Source organism: Mobula hypostoma, chromosome 24 (assembly GCF_963921235.1).
Source record: "Mobula hypostoma chromosome 24, sMobHyp1.1, whole genome shotgun sequence".
Classification (NCBI taxonomy): Eukaryota; Metazoa; Chordata; class Chondrichthyes; order Myliobatiformes; family Myliobatidae; genus Mobula; species Mobula hypostoma.
In genome coordinates this window covers 4,297,720-4,319,820 of record NC_086120.1, presented here as the reverse complement: position 1 = coordinate 4,319,820, position 22,101 = coordinate 4,297,720, and the positions used below count along the sequence as shown (strand labels likewise).

At 39.6% G+C, this 22,101-nt stretch overlaps 1 protein-coding gene across 1 annotated transcript in view; it reads left to right on the top strand.

The window, feature by feature from the left end:
- The window catches only part of LOC134337585 (AP-1 complex subunit mu-1), a 142,633-nt gene that overhangs the window by 92,184 nt on the left and 28,348 nt on the right, over positions 1 to 22,101 (top strand). The window contains exon 11 of the mRNA XM_063032734.1: positions 5,212 to 5,287. Coding sequence (XP_062888804.1) covers positions 5,212 to 5,287 — 76 coding nt within the window. The remainder of the gene's footprint in view (positions 1 to 5,211; positions 5,288 to 22,101) is intronic.

Here is a 22,101-nt window from a genome sequence, read left to right as displayed (position 1 = left end):
ACAGCACAGAGTGACATAGGAAGTCATTCCTGCCTGTGGCCATCAAATTTTACAACTCCTCCCTTGGAGGGTCAGACACCCTGAGCCAATGGGCTGGTCCTGGACTTATTTCATAATTTACTGGTATATTTAACATATTACTATTTAACTATTTATAGTTCTATTACTATTTATTATTTATGGTGCAACTGTAACGAAAACCAATTTCCCCCTGGGATCAATAAAGTATGACTATGACTATCTCATGCCACCAGGATACCTAGAGCATTATTAAGTGGTTATATTAACAACAGAACAATTACCCAATGGTTGGATTTAGCTGAAATCAAAACTCTGAAAAGCTGAAGACTTCTATGGAATTGCACGTTCTTTTCATAGTCAATTACAGTACGATTTAATTTTTTAACAATTCTATTTTGCAAAATCTTTAGTAACTAAAACAAAGTTCTCTTTACAAATCCGAAGTTTAAATTTGCTGAGGCACCAATTTAGTTGAAGTGGGTATCAAAGGCTTCTCCGATCTATGCTAAAATTAAACCTATATATTTGCGCTCACTATGTTTACAAAAATAAATGTGGTTAATCTTAAAAAAAGGACTGTGGAGACTAAAGTGACCTTTGCCCTGAAATTCTGTGGTACGATTGGTTGAGCAACTTACCAGAACCACCACCTCTGAGATTTCAAGAAACCACCTATTGGTTCACCAACACAATCTGGGACTGAGATTTCTATTGCAGATCAAATCAGCCAGCTGCACACAGAAGCCTACTCATAAACCCAGAGAAATTTATTCTTAGCCAATCTTTTACAATTAAACCCTTCTATTTTTAAGTAACAAGTTTCCATTTTGGCTTTGATTCTTCCTGATGCATAACTGAATTTGTTTTATTCATTGAAGGAGAAATTCTTACCATACAGCTGACTGAGCAGTGTAGCTAAATGTGCAAAGTGTTCAATAGCAAAAGGAAATAGTTCACTTGCCTTGAAAGAAATACTAATAAATAAAACTCATACTCTCAATATTTATTGCATATTTATTTATTATTATTATTATTTCCCCTTTTTTTTGTATTTGGATAGTTTGTTGTCTTCTGTACACTGAACACCCAAGTTAGTGCAGTCTTTCATTGATTCTGTTATGGTTATTATTCTATTGATTTATTGAGTATGTCTGCAAGAAAATGAATCTTAGAGTTGTGCATAGTGACATATATGTACTTTGATAATAAATTGACTCTGAATTTTGACAACATAAGGAAATGGTTCACTCACCTTGACAATAAAGATCTCAACAAAATGCATTAATAGGAGATGGATCGAAAACTTTAATTGGAATATTTTTATTATTATCAGACTATTGAATTCAAAAGCATGTGCATAATAGTGCATTTTATGAAAGAGTAATGAAGTACAAAATAATAAGGCGTTTTAAGGAAGTTGAAGACATTTAATGTGAAGATGTATGTGTGAGACATGTAAGGAATAATTTATATACAAGATAAACGATTGTAAAGATGAGAATGCAAGTAAAAGTGAAAAGTTTAGTATTGGTATAGTACTAGAACTATTGACCAGTAAGTCTAACATCTGTGGTAGATATTGCTAGAGGGAACTCTGAGGTATATGATGTACAAACATTTGGATATGCAGGGGTTGATTAGGGATAGTCAGCATGGTCTGTATGCACCATGTCTATAGACCTTTGATGAAGTTCTGTGTGGTAGGCTGCTTTGGAAAGTTAGATTGAGTGATAACTGAATTGAGAGTAACTGCCAAATTAGATACATGATGGCTTAATGGTAGGAATCTGAGGGTGATGTGAAAGGTTGTTTTTCAGACTGTATACCTGTAACCGGTGGTTCCTCCCCCCGGGGCCTATTGTAATTTGTCATTTATGTCAATGATTTGGATGAGAATATACAAGGCATGATTAATAAACTTGTAGATCACATTAATATTGGTGATGTCATCGACATTGAAGGTGGTTATTAGGATTTACAGAGAGATTATGATCAGCTGGGCTAAGAAATGGCAAATGGATTATAATTCACATAAGTGCAAGCTGTTGTAGATTGTGAAGGCAACTGAGGGTAGGACTTTCAAAATGAATGGTAGGAGCTCTGGTGAGTGTTGTAGAACAAAGGAACCTCGGAGTACATGGTTCCCTGAAAGTGGCATCACAGGTAGACAGGGTGGTGAAGAAGGCGTTTGGCCTTCGTCAGTAGAGGAATTGAGTACAGAAGATGGGATGTTGTATGCAGTTGTACAAGATGTTGGTGAGGCTGTATTTGGAATACGGTGTTCAGTTTTGGTCACCCTGTTATAGGAAAGATGCCATTAAGCGGGAAAAGGTGAAAAAGACGTATGTGAGGATGTTGCTGGGACTGAAGGGAGGGGGTTATGGAGAGGGGTTACATAGGTTGGGATTTTATTCATAGAAGAATAAAGTGTAATCTTATGGAGGTGTATAAAATCACGAGGGGCATAGATGGGTTGAATGCATGGTCTTTTTCCCAGGATCGGGGAATTAAGGTGTAGAAGGCATAGGTTTAAGGTGAGATGAGAGAGATTTAATAAGGATCTGAAGGGCAACTTTTTCATTCAGAGGATGGATATTATGTGGAATGAGATGCCAGAGGAAGTGGTTGAGACAGACACATTAATTAATTTAAAAGGTACTTGGAAAGGTTTAAAGGGATATGAGCGAAACACGGGCAAATGAAACTAGCTTAGATGGGAATCTTGGGCAGCTTGGAGCAGTTGGACCAAATGTTCTGTTGCTGTGATGTCTGACTGTGACTCTGTAATTCCCTGTAGCAGGTGATTTGATCATTAAATCATATTCAGACTATCACATTGAAAAAAGAACTGATAAATCAATGGCAGAAATATACATAAGACCATAAGACAAAGGAGCAGAAGTCGGCCATTCGGCCCATCGAGTCTGCTCCGCCATTTTATCATGAGCTGATCCATTCTCCCATTTAGTCCCACTCCCCCGCATCTCTATTCTGAATGGACGCCCTTCAATCCTTAAGTCATGCCCTCTCGTACTAGACACCCCCATCATGGGAAACAACTTTGCCACATAAAGAAAAGGGGGATATGGATTCGAGTTGTTGTGGCTGATAGAGAAATAGGTTCTTAGCAAGGATTTGGAGAAAAAATGATAAATCTCTTGCTCTGTCTCCACGCATATTTCCTGACTGAATCTTTATAACATTGTTGGTTTTGACTTAGATTTCTTGCATCTACAGGAATTTGCCTTTGTAACACTGACAGGCCAGCTCAGTTGACTAATCTGTGTTGTAATCACAGAGCTATGCAAACAATGGAATCATCTCTCTGGTGCAGTATTTCATGTCATTATCATTGTTACGTTGGAAGGTCCTTTGGTGTCCATCTCCTACAGTGTTTTGGGCAAGTTCGCTCAGTTCCTCTCTATTAATTTCATGTGCAGTACTAGATAGATCTGAATGTTAAATTCAAAATCAAAAAAACTGCAGATGCTGAATTATGAAATTTCCTTTCATTCCTACCACCAGAGACCCAAACAGTCCTTTCCAATGAAGGATCAATTTACTTTCAATTCCTGCAGTTGGATGGGTTGTTAGCCTGCAGATGATAATGAAGATTGGCGGTGTTCTGGATAGTGTGGAAGGCAGCACAGTTGATTTTTAAACACACTCCACCCATGCAGAAGTGGACTTTCCAAAAACAGCTGTTCCTAATTATTTTCCCTTGTTCCTACCTAATGACCTTGTAATTTGCTCTGTTCCAATTTAATACTCTCCTGCAAGATCCATATTTATTCTTATATATTGGTATCATAAAGTTTAAGAAGTTGTGATCACTAAACTTGACACTTGTTCCAGGGAAGAAGTATGAAGGTAAACGGAAATGGTGAGAGAAGGATAGTGTGCAAGAGTTTAATGGGTAATCTAGAAAAGAGGTGATGGATTAATCAGATATAGTGATTATATCTGATTAACCAGAACCATAAGATTAACCAGAAGGGGAAAAGAAGCATAGAAATGGAACAGAATAGGAACCACAAGCATCGTTTGGGAAGAAAAGGTTCCTCTTTTTCAAAAAAATAGTGAGCCTGTGTTCCAGATTACCCCTTTCCTTAACCATCACTATACAACCTTGCTGCAGACCTTGAGTCTTCTATTCATCTGCTTACAGTGATCTTTTTAAACTCCTTCATGAATGATACATGTCCCTTCCCTCCATGTCAATGTGACCTCGTCTCACAGTACCATCCATTATGTTTGTCCCCACCCACCCACCCACCCACCCACCCACCAACCACCCACCCACCCACCAACCAACCCACCAACCACCCACCCACCCACCAACCAACCCACCAACCACCCACCCACCCACCAACCAACCCACCAACCACCCACCCACCCACCAACCAACCAACCAACCAACCCACCAACCAACCCACCAACAATCTGAAAGAGTTATCTATTCATTGAACTTTGGCGGCTACATCTTATTGCAGGTATCTGCTGTCCACTGAAACCCCCTTGGAACTTCTATCCCACTTCTTTATTAAAACTATTGATTTAACTCATTTTTCCCAAAAGCTGTTGCTCTGTTTAGTGATCAATGAGTCACATATACACACTAAGGCTTGTTAACTAGTCTTATCAGAGTACACATTTGAGATGTGAGAGGAAATCAAAACACCTGGAAAAATCCATACCATCACAGGGAGAATGTAGAAATTGCACGTGAATAGAAAGAGGTCAGGCTGGAACCTGTGTCACTGGAGCTGTGAGCCAGCAGCTTTCCTAGTTATGCAACAGTACTTGGACGAGGACTGAGCATTTGGCGTCCTAAGAGCCGTGAGGATGTCAAAAGTGAATCAGAGCACTTCAAAATTTTGTGTTACGTTGGTAATGTTCATGTAAGTAATGGTAAAATTTTATCTTTTGTGTAGTAGTAAATTTGTGTTCACCACACATGGTTTTCTTTCCAGCTAGTTTCTGAACCTTGTGCTGCAGCAGGGAAGTGCCTTGAAACTGTTTTCCACGGCGTTCAGTACTGTGAAATGATGCTGGTTTCAGATAGCTAAGACAACACAAGCCTGTACGTTGACTTTGTCCTAAAGCTACAAACCGTGTTGCAAAAAAAACTTAAGATAAATATTTTAATGCGTTCGGCTATTTTACCAAAGTCTATTTTCTTCTGCTCAGGTTCGCTACCTAAAGATCATCGAGAAAAGTGGCTACCAGGCTTTACCATGGGTTCGTTATATTACTCAGAATGGAGGTAAGGAATATACAGACTTAATAGATATGGTCTCATCAATGATTAAATTCTTTCACAAATGTTATTTTTAATTGCTAAATATCTTCAAGTTTTGTTGTTATTTTTAATGAAAGCATTTCGTTGTATTATCACACAGAAAAGCTTCCCAAAATGATATTTTAATATCCCTGGCATCTTTTAATCTTGCTAGAATACTTCCATTTGGAGATGCTTTGGAAGTAGAGCAAGAGATTGTCAGCTACAGGATATCTAATTCTTAAAATCCCCGAATGTTTTTGTCTTGTTAACACACACTCAAATCAACATCCAGTATTGATTTCCATTTCAGCTATTGCAGAACCAATGTTTTGCTACTGTCTTCCACTTGCATACTTTTAGAAGCTCATAAAATTTCTTTATATTTTCTGCTGGTGTACCTTCAATATGCCTTCCTTTTATTAATATTTTATGTCATCTTTATTCCTAAAGTATTCCCAGTTCTGAGACTATTATTTGTTGCAATTTCAAGCCTTGATTTCAGTCTAATTCCATAGCTAAGTATTTTATGTAAAATAATCCTATGTTCAATGATTGATTCTGTAGTGTGTTCTTGGAAAATGCCTTGAATAAATTGCATGAATTTATCCTCAAGTATGCTTTATTCAGTCTATTTGATGATTAAAATTTCCATGGTAATAGACAATCCTTCTTAAAATCTGCATTATTTTGCAGATTAAATATAGAATATTATTTCAGTGGTTTAGGACTAATGAATGCTGCTGTTGAGAGAGTTATGGATATCCTTGTGTAGTAGTCACAAGATTAGCCTGCAGGTAAAACGAGTGAAGAGAGCTTTATTGCAAGAGGTATGAACTACAGTGTATGAGGGTCTTGTTACAAGTGCTGGGGTCTTTAAGCCTATACCTGGGGAATTGTGTAGATACAGTGGTATGCAAAAGTTTGGGCACCCCGGTCAAAATTTCTGTTACCGTGAATAGCTAAGGGAGTAAAAGATGAACTGATTTCCAAAAGGCATAAAGTTAAAGATGACATATTTCTTTAATATTTTAAGCAAGAAAACTTTTTTATTTTCATCTTTTACAGTTTCAAAATAACAAAAGAGTAAAAGGGCCCGAAGCAAAAGTTTGGGCACCCTGCATTGCAGTACTTAGTAACACCCCCTTTGTCAAGTATCACAGCTTGTAAACACTTTTTGTAGCCAGCTAAGAGGTCTTTAAATTTTTGTTTGGGGGATTTTCACCCATTCTTCCTTGCAAAAGGCTTTTAGTTCTATGAAATTCTTGGGCCGTCTTGCATGCACTGCTCTTTTGAGGTCTATCCACAGATTCTCGATGATGTTTTGGTCAGGGGACTGTGGGGGCCATGGCAAAACCTTCAGCTTGCGCCTCTTGAGGTAGTCTGTTGTGAATTTTGAGGTGTGCTCAGGATCATTATCCTGTTGTAGAAGCCATCCTCTTTTCATCTTTGGCTTATTTGCAGACGGTGCGATGTTTACTTCCAGAATTTGCTGGTATTAAATTGAATTCATTCTTCCCTCTACCAGTGAAATGTTCCCTGTGCCACTGGCTGCAACACAAGCCCAAAACATGATCGATCCACCCCTGTGCTTAACAGTTGGAGAGGTGTTCTTTCCATGAAATTCTGCACCCTTTTTTCTCCAAACATACCTTTGCCCATTGCGGCCAAAAAGTTCTATTTTAACTTCATCAGTCCACAGGACTTGTTTCCAAAATGCATCAGGCTTGTTTAGATGTTCCTTTTGAATAGAACTTGTGTCATCTTTAACTTTATGCCTTTTGGAAATCAGTTCATCTCTTACTCGCTTAGCTATTCACAGTAACAGAGATTTTGACCAGGGGTGCCCAAACTTTTGCATGCCACTGTATACTTGCTTTGGAAACAGTGAGTAGAATGTTCATTAAATTAATTAAATGAAGGAAGATTTTTGTGAGGAAAGATTGAATAGATTGGTCCTTTGTTCCCCAGAACTTAAAGTAATAGAAGGTGCTGATTATTGAAACATGACTTTCTGAGGGGCTGTTGTGAAGCTGTTTCCCCTGTGCGGAAATCTAAAACTGTGGAGGAAAACAAAGTTGGCCATTTAAGTCTTCAGTGAAAGCTTTTCCTCTGAGTTGTGACTTTTTAGAATTATCTGTCTCAGAATAAGGAGAATTTGGGTCACTTCATATTTCAGGCTGACCTAGATTTTTTGTTCTCAAAAACAAAATCAGAAGTACAGGGCTCAGGCAATAAAGTGAAAATTGGATGAGCTGTTACTGTGTTTATGGTGGAGAAGGTACCAGGAGTTAGATTATTGAATTTTTCCTCTATAAATCATTTCCCTCCCTTTTTTAAAGTTTTGTAAATTTAAGAAAAAATTCAGACGTGGAAGTATTTGATTAGTAACCTAGCTCATTGAGGCAGAGTTTCCTAATTGGTATAACCTAATTGGTAAATTATCTCTACATATTTGTTTTGAAATGGGGGGGGGGAACAGCAATGATACTATATTCATTTACTGTTCTCCTCAATCTGAAAGCATTAATGATTACGTAGGAGAACTTTATGGTTGCCAGATTAGGTTGACACCTTTCCCATGGAATATAACGATCCAGCTGGGATTTATAGCAGCTTACATCTGCACGCTACTCAATTGTTTCAGTAAGGTTGAGATTCAGTGGAAGAAGTTAAACATGACCTGTGGATAGTGTATAACCACTACTTGCCACACCTGACAAACATTAGTGGACCTTAGGACTAGTAATGTCATATCACAAAAAGGTTGTGTGTACTGGCCAGCACACAAACAATAGAAAATTTAGTATTTTATTAAGTGATTTTATTTTGTGCTTTTGGGAATGAGAAGAAGGTTAATTAGGTTACTATGTTAAAGGTATAAGAAGTGACTGAGTTAACAGTCATACTTCAGAAGTCTATTAAGTTCATGAAGTAAGGGTGATACTTTCAGGAATAAATTACCATGATATATTTTCCATCTCCTGGTTCTATCTCCTCACATCAGTTTGCCAACCTATTATAGTCAGTACACAACAGGAATTCTGCAGATGCTGGAAATTCAAGCAACACGCATCAAAGTTGCTGGTGAACGCAGCAGGCCAGGCAGCATCTGTAGGAAGAGATGCAGTCGACGTGTCAGAACTAACTGAAGGAAGATTACTCACTCTTCCTTCAGTTAGTCCTGACGAAGGGTCTCGGCCTGAAACGTCGACTGCACCTCTTCCTACAGATGCTGCCTGGCCTGCTGCGTTCACCAGCAACTTTGATGTGTGTTGCTCATAGTCAGTACACATTTGTCTCTGGGTCAGATGATTCAACGTTCACATCTTCAACTAGCAGCTCGAGTAATAATGCTCAGGCTAAGTGTAGATTTCAAAATTGAGAGTACTGCCCTGGTGATGGTGTTGTCTTGAGGGTGAAACGTTAAACAAGACAGTGCATCAATAAACGTGAACACAAAATAATCTGCAGATGCTCTGATCAAAGCAACACTTACAGTACGCTGGATGAACTCAGTAGGTCAGGCAGCATCAGTGGAAATGATGAGTCGATGCTTCAGGCCAGAACCCTTCGTCAGGACTGAAGAATAAAGGAGGTGGAAGGATTTGAAGAATGCTTGTAGGTTCAGTTGAAAGACCAGTAATTTGAAAGACAAAGGGGTGGGGGAGGGGAAGCATCGACGTCATAGGCAGGAAAACAATGGGTGGGAGAAGAAGAAGAAGGAAGTGGAACCATGAGGGAGGTGATAGGCAGCTGGGGAGAGGGCAGAGTGAAATAGGGATAGAGGAAGAGAGGGGGAGGGAATTACTGGAAGTTGGAGAATTCTATGTTCATACTAAGGGGCTGGAGACTACCTAGACGGTATATGAGGTGTTGCTCCTCCAACCTGAGTTTAGCCTCATTATGGCAGTAGAGGAGGCCATGCACGGACATATCTGAATGGGAAGCAGAGTTGAAGTGGGTGGCTACCGGGAGATCCTGTCTGTTGTGGCGGACGGAGCGGAAGTGCTCGACGAAGCGGTCCCCCAATCTGCGTCGGGTTTCACCAATGTAGAGGAGGCCACACCGGGAGCACCGGATGCAATAGATGACCCCAACAGACTCACAAGTGAAGTGTTGCCTCACCTGGAAGGACTGTTTGGGGCCCTGACTGGTGTCAAGAGAGGAGGTGTAGGGACAGGTGTAGCACTTACGCTTACAGGGATAAGTGCCAAGTGGGAGATCCGTGGGGATGGACATGTGGATAAGGGAGTTGCGGAGGGACCGATCCCTGCGGAAAGTGGAGAGGGGTGGAGAGGGAAACTCTGCTTCCCATTCCCATTCAGGTATGTCCATACATGGCCTCCTCTACTGCCATAATGAGGCTAAACTCAGGTTGGAGGAGCAACACTTCATATACCGTCTAGGTAGTCTCCAGCCCCTTGGTATGAACATAGAATTCTCCAACTTCCGGTAATTCCCTCCCCCTCCCTTCCTCTATCCCTATTTCACTCTGCCCCCTCCCCCAGCTGCCTATCACCTCCCTCATGGTTCCGCCTCCTTCTTCTACCAACCATTGTTTTCCTGCCTATGATGTTGATGCTTCCCCTCCCCCACTCCTTTGTCTTTCAAATTACTGGTCTTTTAACTGAACCTACAAGCATTCTTCAAATCCTTCCACCTCCTTCATTCTTCGGTCCTGACGAAGGGTTCCGGCCCGAAACGTCAACTCATCGTTTCCACTGATGCTGCCCGACCTGCTGAGTTCATCCATCAGTAAACATGGCTCTAATAAGCTCCTGTAGTGAAACTTCATTGGTGCGTCTTACCTCGAAAAAAAATGTGATAACTTTCAGAAAAGGATATGAAAGAAGTCAAAGAAATCACTGCCTATTTCTGCCCCAATCTTGCTATCACTGCACAGGTGCATGTCCTCTTGTCATCTGTCTCTTCTACAATGCTTCCTCTTTCTCCCTCCCCTCTTGTGCTTCCTCAGCCTTCGGTGAAAGAGAGCTGATTTGTGTGCAGAACACATAGAAAGAGGAACATTTAAAAGCTTTGCCTGTTTCATTACTCACATCATTCACATGTTTTTCTTTCCATTAGAGATATTCAGCTGTTATAAATATCCAAGTATTCTTGAACATGGTTTTGAATGAAGTGAAGTACAAACCCTAGCATCTATATCAGCCTTTCTCAATTTTTTTGCCCTGCAAGAACCCTTGAAATAATTTTCAGGTCTCAGAACCTCTGAGTTAAAAAAAAGGTTATATCTACAACTCATGGTACATTAATTAGCATGGTCAGTAAGTTGTAGATAATATTAATCCAAAAATAATTGTCATGTTCTTTTAGGTAGAGAATGAATTTTTAGCTAACTTTTCTGGGAAAGAAAACGCATAGTTAAGCTTAGCTTCCCTTTCTTGAAATTAATCTTTCTTTCCCTTCATAAATTTTAAAAACTCATAATGCAAACATAATAAATTTCTGTTAAATAACAAAAATGGGACTTAATTTTTCTAAAGTAGGCTCGGTCAATTTAATTTAAGTGAAGGTTGTAAATTGATTTTAATTAATGCTATTTACAACATAAACGTTTATTGACAATGTTGAGTTGTAAAGTTACTAAAAACCATAAGCCAAAGCAACATGAATAAAAATATAGCCTAAGACGCAATTTTATACAAGACTTTGAAAAAGCTTTTTCTGCTAAAGTGACATGATCAGACTCAAATATAGGCCTAGCATGTGAAACCTGTGCTTCTTTTTGCTGCACAAATACTCAGTTCTGGGTCGGTCTTGAAATAAAGATGCATTTCATCTTCAACTGATGAGACGATTTCTATCCTTGCTCTTGATGCTTGTTAAACAAGAAAAAGCTTGCTCACAAATGTAAACTGTAAAAACTGCAGCAAAATGTTCATTGTTTTCCAATGAATGGTAAGATACTCTTCTTTCACAGAAATTCAGAATTTGTCCAAGGGCAGATCAATAAACCTCAACTTGAGCGCACGGTCAGAGTGCAGCTCACAAAGTTCTTCCTGTTCTCTCAAAGTCAAGTTATCAGGTTGAGCATTCAAATAAAGGGTCCCTCATCCAGTCATACACTTGTGTTGAACGGGAGGGAAAATACTATTTAATTTTATTCTGCAGTTCTTCCAGGTGGTTTTCTATAGGACTCGAGACTTCCTGATATCCTTCCTCACTCTCAAGCCTAAGCAGCAGTGGAAACATTTCACGATTTCCTTTTTCAACATGATTTTTTGAAAGATTCAGTTTCCTTTTAAATCCAAGAATCTTGTTACTCGAAGTCAAAACATTTTCTCCAAGGACTTGTTCAACTGGTTCATATGATGAAAAATGTCTGCTAATAAGTAGGCTAGTTTCTGCAGCCATTCTTCATCTTTAAAGCACTCAGCAAAATCTGGCCTACTATTTTCTTGAAAGTACTCTGGCAATTCACCTTTCAGCTCAAGCACCCCGTTGAGAACTCTTCCTCTGCTAAGCCACCGGATATCTATATGTAGCAGGAGATTGATGTGCTCTTTGTTCAGGTTTTCACAGTTTTTTAAACATTTTTGAGAGAACTGGTTTTTGTTTCATGAAGTTAACCATTTTTGTAGCATCATCCAAAACTTTTTTCATTTCATCTCCAAGAGTTTTTGACATCAGCACATCTCTGTGAAGAAAACAACATGTTGTGACAACGTCAGGTTTTTTTTTTACAAGAGGAACTAAATTTCTCATGGAACCAATCATTGATGGGGCACCATCAGTACAGATTCCGACACAGTTCCTCCAAGACAGACTTTTTGTTTCCAGATATGAAGATATAACGTTAAATATATTTTGGCCTTTGCTTGTTTCAGGCAGCTCTTTGCAACAGAAAAAAGGTTTTTTTTTCACCATACTTTACAAATCTTACAAATGCTGCAACATGATATTTACTGGTGAAATCTGTTGACTCATCAACCTGGATAGAGAAACTGTTGTTTTTCGGTTTATCACGCAAAACCTCTTCAGAATCATGTGAGATGTCATCATTACATTGACTTATCATACTACTTGGGAGTGAAACTTTGCAATTTGCCTTACTGCATCTTGTTCTAAAATTTTACTCGGTATAATTTTACATGCTGGCATTATTAGGTTCTCACCAACTGTGACTTTTCCTTTTCTGGGTAATAGGTTCTGCTACTAAATAACTTGCTGCTTGAATTTTTTTTTTACTGACGGTGACTTTATTAACAAAAACTTTACTCTGTTTTGAGATTCCAGTAGCTGATCAAAATAATCTGCATTTTTACATGTCATATGGCTGTGATTTGTAGTTAGGTCTTTTCAATTTTGCTGGAGCTATTGCTATATTTGTAGGTTGCTTGCCACAGACTAGGCCACAGTGGAGTAGGACAACATGGATCACCAGTCTGTGTAAAACCTGTTGATAAATAGCTTTCTTTGTAAAGATGGACTCTTTTTTTTGTGTCCGTTGTTGCACTACTACAGTGAAATAACTCAGAGGATTATAGTTCTTCATTATCCTTTATCAAAATTGTCCATAGGCCTAGACCCAGAACCCTCCTCTTCCATCTCACACCACCTCTTCAAATATTGCCACGCTGGACCATCCTTAGAATGAAAATTTCCCTCCAATTTTCTACTACACTGGTAGAGTTTGTTCGCTCCTCTAAGTCAGTTGATGGTGCATAAGGGTAAGTTGGGGGAGATAATTCGAGAGGAAAAGGATTCAACCAAATAAACACAGTTCTACTGCACACTGCTATACTAGGCTGAGAGACCTGTAACGAGATTGCTAACAGGGCTGCTCAGTCACTACCCACCACTGTGAGCGCTGGTGTCATGCTGTTCAAAAAATGAGGTTTATTTTTTAAAATCACAATCTCTCACGGAACCCCAGTTGAGAAACCCTGATCTATACAGTGCACTGTTTAAAACGCTTTGATTAAACCCTTTAAAGGGATAGTTTGAGCTCATGATGTTTACTTTCGTCACTGCAGTTTATTGACAAATAGTCAAAATCAACACTCAAACTTCTATAGATCTACTATAGAGAGCATTCTGACAGATTGCGTCACTGTCTGATATGGAGGGGGTACTGCACAGGACCAAAAGAAGCTACAAAAATTTGTAAAATTAGTCAGCTCTATCTTGGGTACTAGCCTCCATAGTATCCAAGACATCTTCAAGGAGTAATGCCTGAGAAGGGTGATGTCCGTTATTAAGGACCCCCATCAGCCAGGGCATCCCCTTCTTACCATCAGGAATGAGATACAGAAGCCTGAAGGCACACACTCAGCGATTCAGGAACAACTTCTTCCTCTTTACCAACCAATTCCTAAATGGACATTGAACCCAAGAATATTACCTCACTTTTTTTTATATATTTCTGTTTTGTGCTATTTTTAATATACATGTACTTACTGTAATTGGTTTACTTTTTTCTTTCTACATTATCATGTATTGCATTGTACTGCTGCTGCTAAGTTAACAAATTTCATGACACATGTCAGTGATAATAAACCTGATTCTGATTCAAAGGGAAGGTAAGTGGTTGCAGGATGATGTGTTTTTGTGTGTTCTTGATCTGCCTCTTCCTCTGGAGCCCAGCACTCCGTCCATGTACCTTGTCCTGCCCTGCCCTCTTCAGAACAGATTGTTTTCTGTTCAGCTGCAAGAGTGTTTCGTGCCTCTTATCTACCCTTGAGGTCAAGGCAGGAAATGTCCATCTGCAGGATGACGACTTATTTTCTTCCCTCCAGCTTTACCTTCTCCAACCTCTGTATTTATAATAATGAAAGGAGAATGCTGAAAATATTCAGCAGGTAAGGCAGCTTGTGTACAGAGAGAAAGACAGTTAAAGATGCAAGTTGTCTTACAGAACACATATGGTGATGGCATAGGTATGTTGTCACTTTAGTAATCCCAAGGGTTAGATGAATATTCCAGCGAGTTCAAATCCCACCATCATAGCCAGTGCACCTAACTTCAGTTAGTAGTATGATTTTTTTCTGAAAGTAAAACCTATTTATTTAATCATAAGGTCATGAAACATAGCAGTAGAATTAGGCCATTCAGCCTGTCAAGTCTGCTCTGCCATTCCATAATGGTGATTTATTATCTCCCTCCATCCCATTCTCCTGCCTACTTCCCATAACTTTTGATGTCCTTACTAATCAAGAACCTATCAACCTCTGCTTTAAATATACCCAGTGGTTACTATTTTGTTGGGAATTCCCATTTGGTTAACTGATGCCTTTACAGGGAGGAAATCTGCCACCTTTACCCAGTCTGGCCTATAGGTGACAGTAATATGTTTGACTCTGGGATGACCTAACAAATAACTTTGGTGAAATTAGGGATAAGTCATGAATGTTGATGAACTTGCCTAAGTGGGAGGTGAGGTGCTGTTCCTTAGTCATATGTGGAGTCTGGTTGGAGTAATATAGAAGTCTAAACAGAGGTTAGAATGGGAGTGAGACAGTAAATTAATGTGACCGGTGAATGGAGCTCAGCAGCAGCAAAGTTGTCCCTTCCTCACTGCATCGGAGACCACGTGGTGAGCTCTGAATGCAGAACTCTAAGTTCTAGTGGATCAATTTGAATGGCTATCAACTAGAAGGACTGTTTGCATCCCTGGATACTGGCAAGGGAAGAAGTTGCAAAGGAAATTTCCATGAGAAGGGGAGCAGTTGGTAGAAATGGAAGAGTGGAAAAGACTATGTGGAGGGAGTGGTCCCTCTGTAATGTTGAAAGGGGAAAAGAAGGGAAGGTGTTTGTGGAAGTTACAGATGGTAATGGTTGAATTGGTGTGGGGGGGGGGGCAGAGTGCACTGATGGAAGGATAAAGGTGAAGACCACAGGATCTCGATCTTTTATCTGGATGGGAGAAGGCCAAGAGCAGTCCCGGGGATGAAGCAGTTGTGTACTCAGGTCTTGTCGATTATGGTAAGGTGTAATCACAGATAAACAGGAGGGGGGATGTCTCAGAAACATCAGTGTGGAAGGTGTGGTCATTAAAACAGAGACTGGTAGAAGGGAATGGAAGCAGCTAAGAAGATTTGTAAATGTGGGTGTCTGTGGGTTTATAATGAATATTGAACACAAATCTATCACCAGGAATGCAGATAAAATACCTGAGAATGGAATTGAAGAATTGATAGAAAAGTTAGTTATACAGTCGGAAACAGGCCCTTCAGCCCAACTGGTCAATGCCAATCACAATTCCCATCTACTCTAGTCCCTTTTCCCACGTATTTGGCTCATATCCCTCTAAACTTTTCCAACCCTATACATGTCCAAGTTTCTTTTAAATGTTAATGTATCTGCCTCAATCACTTCCTCTGATAGGTCATTCCATTTACTGACCACGTGGGTGAAAAAGCTGCCCCAAAGTTTTTTTATTAAATCCCTTTCCTCTCATCCTAAACTTTTGGCTTCTAGTTCTTGATTCTCCATTCCTGTGGGGGGGAGGACTGTGTGCATTCACCTTATCTGTACCCCTCAGTAAGATCACCCCTCATTCTCCTATGCTCCAGTGAATAAAGTTCCATCTGTCTAATCTCTCTCCATAATTCAGTGCCTCAGGTCTTGGCAACATCCTTGTAAATCTTCTCTGCACTCTTTCCAGCTTAATGCATCTTTCCTATAACAGTATGACCATATCTGAACATAATGTTTCAAATGCAGTTGCACCAGCATTAGAATCAGAATCAGGTTTAATATCACTGGCATATGTCGTGAAATTTGTTGTTTTACAGCAGCAGTAAATTGAAGTACATTATAATAAACTATACATTGCAGTAGGAAATATATTTTTAAATAATTAAATTAAATAAGTAGTGCAAAAAAAGAGGAAAGAAAGTATTGAGATAGTGTCCATTCATTTTGAGATAGTGTCCATTCATTGTTCATTCAGAAATCTGATTGCAGAGGAGAAGAATCCATTCCTAAAGTATTGAGTGTGTATCTTCAGGCTCCTATAGAAGAGGGTATATACTGGGTGATAGGGGTCTTTAATGTTGGATAGCAACTTCCTGAGGCATTGCCTTTTGAAGATGTCCTCAGTGCTGGGGAGGCTAGTGTCCATTATGGAGCTGGCTGAACTCACAACTTTCTGCAGCTTTTCTGATCCTGTACAGTGGCCTCTCTACACCAGATGGTGTTGAAACCACTGTACATCTGTAGAAATTTGCAAGAGTCTTTGGTGTCATACCAAGTATTCTCAAACTGCTAATGAAATATAGCTGCTGTCATAGTTTCTTTGTAATTACATCAACATGTTGGACCCAGGATAGATCTAGAGAGATGTTAACACCCAGGAACTTGAAATTGATTACCCCTTCCACTGCTGATCCCTCGATGAGGACTAGTGTGTGTTCCCTTGACCTGCCCTTCCTGAAGCTCATAATCAATTCCTTGGTCTTACTGATGTTGAGTGCAAGATTCTTGTTATGACACCACTCAACCAGCTGATCTATCTCACTCCCGTACACCTCTCCAACACCATCTGAAATTCTGCCAACAATAGTTGTATCATCAGCACATTAATAGATGGTGTTTGAGCTGTGTGTAGCCACACAGCCATAGCCATAGAGAGAGTAGAGCAGGGGGCTAAGCACATATTCTTGAGATGCACGAACTTTGGTTGTCAGTGAGGAGATGTTATTTCCAATCTGCACTGACTGGTCTCCCAGTGAGGAAGTCAAGGATCCATTTGCAGAGGGAGGTACAGAGGCTGAGGTTTTACAGCTTGTTGATTAGTACTGAGGGTATGATGGTGTTGAATGCTGAGTTGTAATTAACAAAGAGCAGCCTGACGTAGGTAAAACTGTTGCCCAGTTGATTCAAGGCCGAGTGCTTAGCCAGTAAGATTACTGCAGAGCTGTTGTGGTGATGGGCAAATTGCAACAGGTCCAGGTCCTTGCTTAGACAGGAGTTGATTCTGGTCATGCCCAGCCTCTCAAAACACTTCATCACAGTGGATGTGAGTGCAATTGGCAGCAACATGTACAACTTAGTTGATGAAATTTTTGAGTTCAGTTCAGAGCAGAAGTCGGCATTGACACAGTTATAAAAGACTTGATGTACAAAATTGGAATAGACTTGCTGTGGAGCAAATGAATGTGAGTAGGTTTTATCCTTATGATTTAAATATGCCATCAGCCACCTCTCACCCTCACTGTTGGGAAGTCCAGATAGATCCTGGTAGTGATTGGTCTATCTCTCTTATATAGGCAATTCTTCATCGAGCTCAGCAGCGGGGTTTGAAAATTACTCTTACTAGTAAAGGCATGAGGAAGCTGCCAAGATCACCTGCAGTCTCATCAGCATTTCTGGAAACTTGAACTACAACCCTTCAATTTGCAAAAATCACAGAGCATGATTAACTGCTGAAAACATATACTTTACACAGAACTGATTAGACAGACTTCATTCTGTAAGAGAAACTTGGCCTCAGTAATATATGTTCAGAGTTCCGACCTGTAAAAACACGGATATATTAGGTATATAAATATAGCAGCAGGTTGATATCATTATGTCAGTGTATTATGTCATTAATTTTTATTAGCTCACACTGCATTATTTTTTAGAACAGAAATGGTTTCAAAAGCAAGAGATTTTGAATATCACAGAAAATGGGCTTGTTGCAGAAAAGTAAAGCTGAGGCAAAAGACCAGCTCTGAACTCATTGAGTGACATTACCCTCGTGAAAGCTCAACTGGCCTCCTCCTGCTTTTGTTTCTTGCATTCTTGACATTCTCCACGTAATCGGAAAACAAAATATACAGATGTTGGAAATCTGAAGTAAAAATGGGAAATGCTGGAAGTGCTTCTGAAATACAGCCATCTACCTGAAATATGATACCTTTTTCTTTACCTTCTCTAGTAACTTGTTCTGCAAGGACTTTGTTTTATATTCCTTTCCTACATAAGCTTTAGTTAGATAACCTTTCCCAATTAGGTATCTAAGAGCCAGTGTCAATATTTTTCAACTTTCCATATCAATTAAATTCCTCATTCATCATGGTAGCTAACTGCTACACCCTCCCAAGACCCACAGTGCCCCTCTGTCTGTACATGGCCATAACTGAACAACAACCAAAAAAGCCTAACCACCATCTTTACACCTGGAATACAGCTGCTTGAGATCTATAATGTTGGGGTATTTTGGAGTCAGTTGCAAGCTCTGCAGTAGATTTGGTAGGAAGCAAGCGGTCCGTTGGGACACTGCACTCTAGTCTTGTAGCAATCTGGATGTTGTCTGCTGCTTTTTTTTTCTTAAATGTTTTGTTTTGTGTTTTTTGATGAATGAAGATATGCTGAAAATGCTTGCAGAATGCAGCTGATTTATGCCAGTGGGTATGGGGCCATCGAGGCCAGGCTCATCCAAGATTCCTTTTCTGATCTGTGTTGAGTTAACTTATTTCTGCCAAGTGTCAGAACGCATGCTGCAATTCACGTCAACATACTTGAACTAGAGAAGAAAGAATTTCAGCCAGCATTCCCAGAGCATTGTGTTGTGCAACCAGTTGGCTGAAGGACTAGAAGATTGCTAGCACCTGTATGGCACTACCACAGATTGGATTAGGCTACAAAGTGGGAGGACAAAGCAATGAGAGAGGGAAAGCAAGTCTGCCAGACAACGAAAGCTGAACAGTTACAGAAAGGCTATTTTAACTATTATACTGGAGGACCATAATGTTGACATAATACTACAGCTAAGTGTTTGAAACTAGGCTGAAAGACACTGTCTTGTTCATTTAACTTAAGTATAATTTGGATTGATTAAGTTTGATCTCTAATTTGTTGAGTTTTGTTTTGAGAATGTAACAAAGAAGATTGACAATGCCAGGGTGGTAGACATCCATGTGGAATTCAGTGAGGCTTCTGACAAGGCTGGTCCAAATGTTAAGTGTGTGGGATGGAAGACAAAGTGTCTAATTGGATCTAAAATTGGCTTGGTGACAGCAGGTAGTGGAGCAAAGGCTTACTCCAATTATCCTGGACATGCCCTCTTCTCAATGCTGCCATCAGAGAGGAGGTACAGGAGCCTGAAGCATTCAACATTTTAGGAACAGCTTCTTCCCTTCGGCCATCAGATTTCTGAACAGACAACGAGCACACGAATACTACCTCACTATTTTTGCTCTCTTTTTACACTAGCTACTTAATTTAAATTTATATCTATATTTCATATTTCTTACAATAATTTGTTATAATTTGTTTTGCACTGTACTGCTGCCTCAAAATAACACATTTTCATGACTTATGTCAGTGACAATAAATCTGATTCTTAACAAATCCCTGGGTATGGCTTTTAAGAAACCCATAGCCATCTCTACCTGTATCTTGGATATGAACTGACTATCATTACATTTATATTCTTCTCCAAGTTATCATTTCCAGTACCAAGAGTCGCTATGAGTGGATGTGAACTGCATACATACAGTGGCATGCAAAAGTTTGGGCACCCTGGTCAAAATTTCTGTTACTGTGAATAGCAAAGTGAGTAAAAGATGAACTGATTTCCAAAAGGCATAACGTTAAAGATGACACATTTTTTCAATATTTTAAGCAAGAAAACTTTTTTAATTTCCATCTTTTACAATTTCAAAGTAACAAAAAAGGAAAAGGGCCCGAGGCAAAAGTTTGGGCACCCTGCATGGTAGGACTTAGTAATACCGCCTTTGTCAACTATCACAGCTTGTAATTGCTTTTTGTAGCCAGCTAGGAGTCTTTCAATTCTTGTTTGGGGGATTTTCATCCATTCTTCCTTGCAAAAGGCTTCTAGTTCTGTGAGATTCTTGGGCCGTCTTGCATGCACTGCTCTTTTGAGGTCTGTCCACAAATTCTCGATGATATTTAGGTCAGGGGACTGTCAGGACCACGGCAAAACCTTCAGCTTGTGCCTCTTGAGGTCGTCCATTGTGGATTTTGAGGTGAGTTTAGATTCATTATCTTGTTGAAGAAGCCATCCTCTTTTCATCTTCGGCTTTTTTACAGATGGTGTGATGTTTACTTCCAGAATTTGCTGGTATTAAATTGAATTCATTCTTCCCTCTACCAGTAAATGTTCCCCGTGCCACTGGCTGCAACACAAGCCCAAAGCATGATCGATCCACCCCCGTGCTTAACAGTTGGAGAGGTGTTCTTTTCATGAAATTCTGCACCTTTTTTTCTCCAAACATACCTTTGCTCATTGCGGCCAAAAAGTTCTATTCGAACGGTTCAAAGGAACATCTAAACAAGCCTGATGCATTTTGGAAACAAGTCCTGTGGATTAATGAAGTTAAAATAGAGCTTTTTGGCTGCAATGAGCAAAGGTATGTTTGGAGAGAAAATGGTGTGGAATTTCATGAAAAGAACACCTTTCCAACTGTTAAGCACGGGTGGATTGATCATGCTTTGGGCTTGTGTTGCAACCAGTGGCACAGGGAACATTTACTGGTAGAGGGAAGAATGAATTCAATTTAATACCAGCAAATTCTGGAAGCAAACATCACACCGTCTGTAAAAAAGCCGAAGATGAAAAGAGGATGGCTTCTACAACAGGATAATGATCCTAAGCACACCTCAAAATCCACAATGGACTACCTCAAGAGGCGTAAGCTGAAGGTTTTGCCATGGCCCTCACAGCCCCCTAACCCTAAACATCATCAAGAATCTGTGGATAGACCTCAAAAGAGCAGTACATGCAAGACGGCCCAAGAATCTCACAGAACTAAAAGCCTTTTGCAAGGAAGAATGGGCGAAAATCCCCCAAACAAGAATTGAAAGACTCTTAGCTGGCTACGGAAAGCGTTTACAAGCTGTGATACTTGCCAAAGGGGGTGTTACTAAGTACTGCCGTGCAGGGTGCCCAAACTTTTGCTTCCGGCCTTTTTCCTTTTTTTGTTATTTTGAAACTGTAAAAGATGGAAATAAAAAAGTTTACTTAAAATATTAAAGAAATGTGTCATCTTTAACTTTATGCCTTTTGGAAATCAGTTCCTCTTTTGCTCATTTAGCTATTCACAGTAACAGAAATTTTGACCAGGGGTGCCCAAACTTTTGTATGCTACTGTATGATCATCAAAAATCTGTGAACAGATCTCTGGTAGGGGCAAGGCATTGACCAGTATATAACTTTTAATGGAAAGAGAAGTCTAACTAGAGAAAACAAAAAGTTGCTGCTTCATATTCAGTGGACAGATTTCTGCAGGTCAGAACACAGAAATCCTTTTGATTCTAGGCAGTCCCATTGTAAGTAGTACTTTGCATCTGAGTTTTTAACTTTTTATCCAAAAATTTAAGGCATTTCTATAATGTATCATTTTAAAATGAGCAGCTTAAATCCACATAATCTTAATTTATTGTAGCCACTAGAAACATTTGTAATCAAAGGGCAGAGAAGGAATGTAGTAATGGCAGCTAACTTTTCTCTATTTATATTTGTCAACTACATGCTTAATGTTCAGGGTTTTTATATGTAGCCTTTTGGAAGGTGCTGGCCTCTGTTGAAAGAGATGAATATGAAATTTATTTTTTATATTATTTTGAAATTTAGCCTATATAAACCACGCAGACAAGTACTGATTCTTTGAAATCCAAGTGTGATTATAGCTCATTTTCCCCAAGGCAATTATCTGGTACTTGCCACAGAAGTACAAAGAGTTCTTGTGGTTCAGTAAATCCTCCATCTGCTCGATGTTGAAGCTCTATCCAATGAGCATGTGATGCTGTCAGCCATACTGCTACTCCATTTTCTTCTGAGAATGGAGAGTTTTTGAAGGCTGTGCCTTCACAAAAGTCTCAGA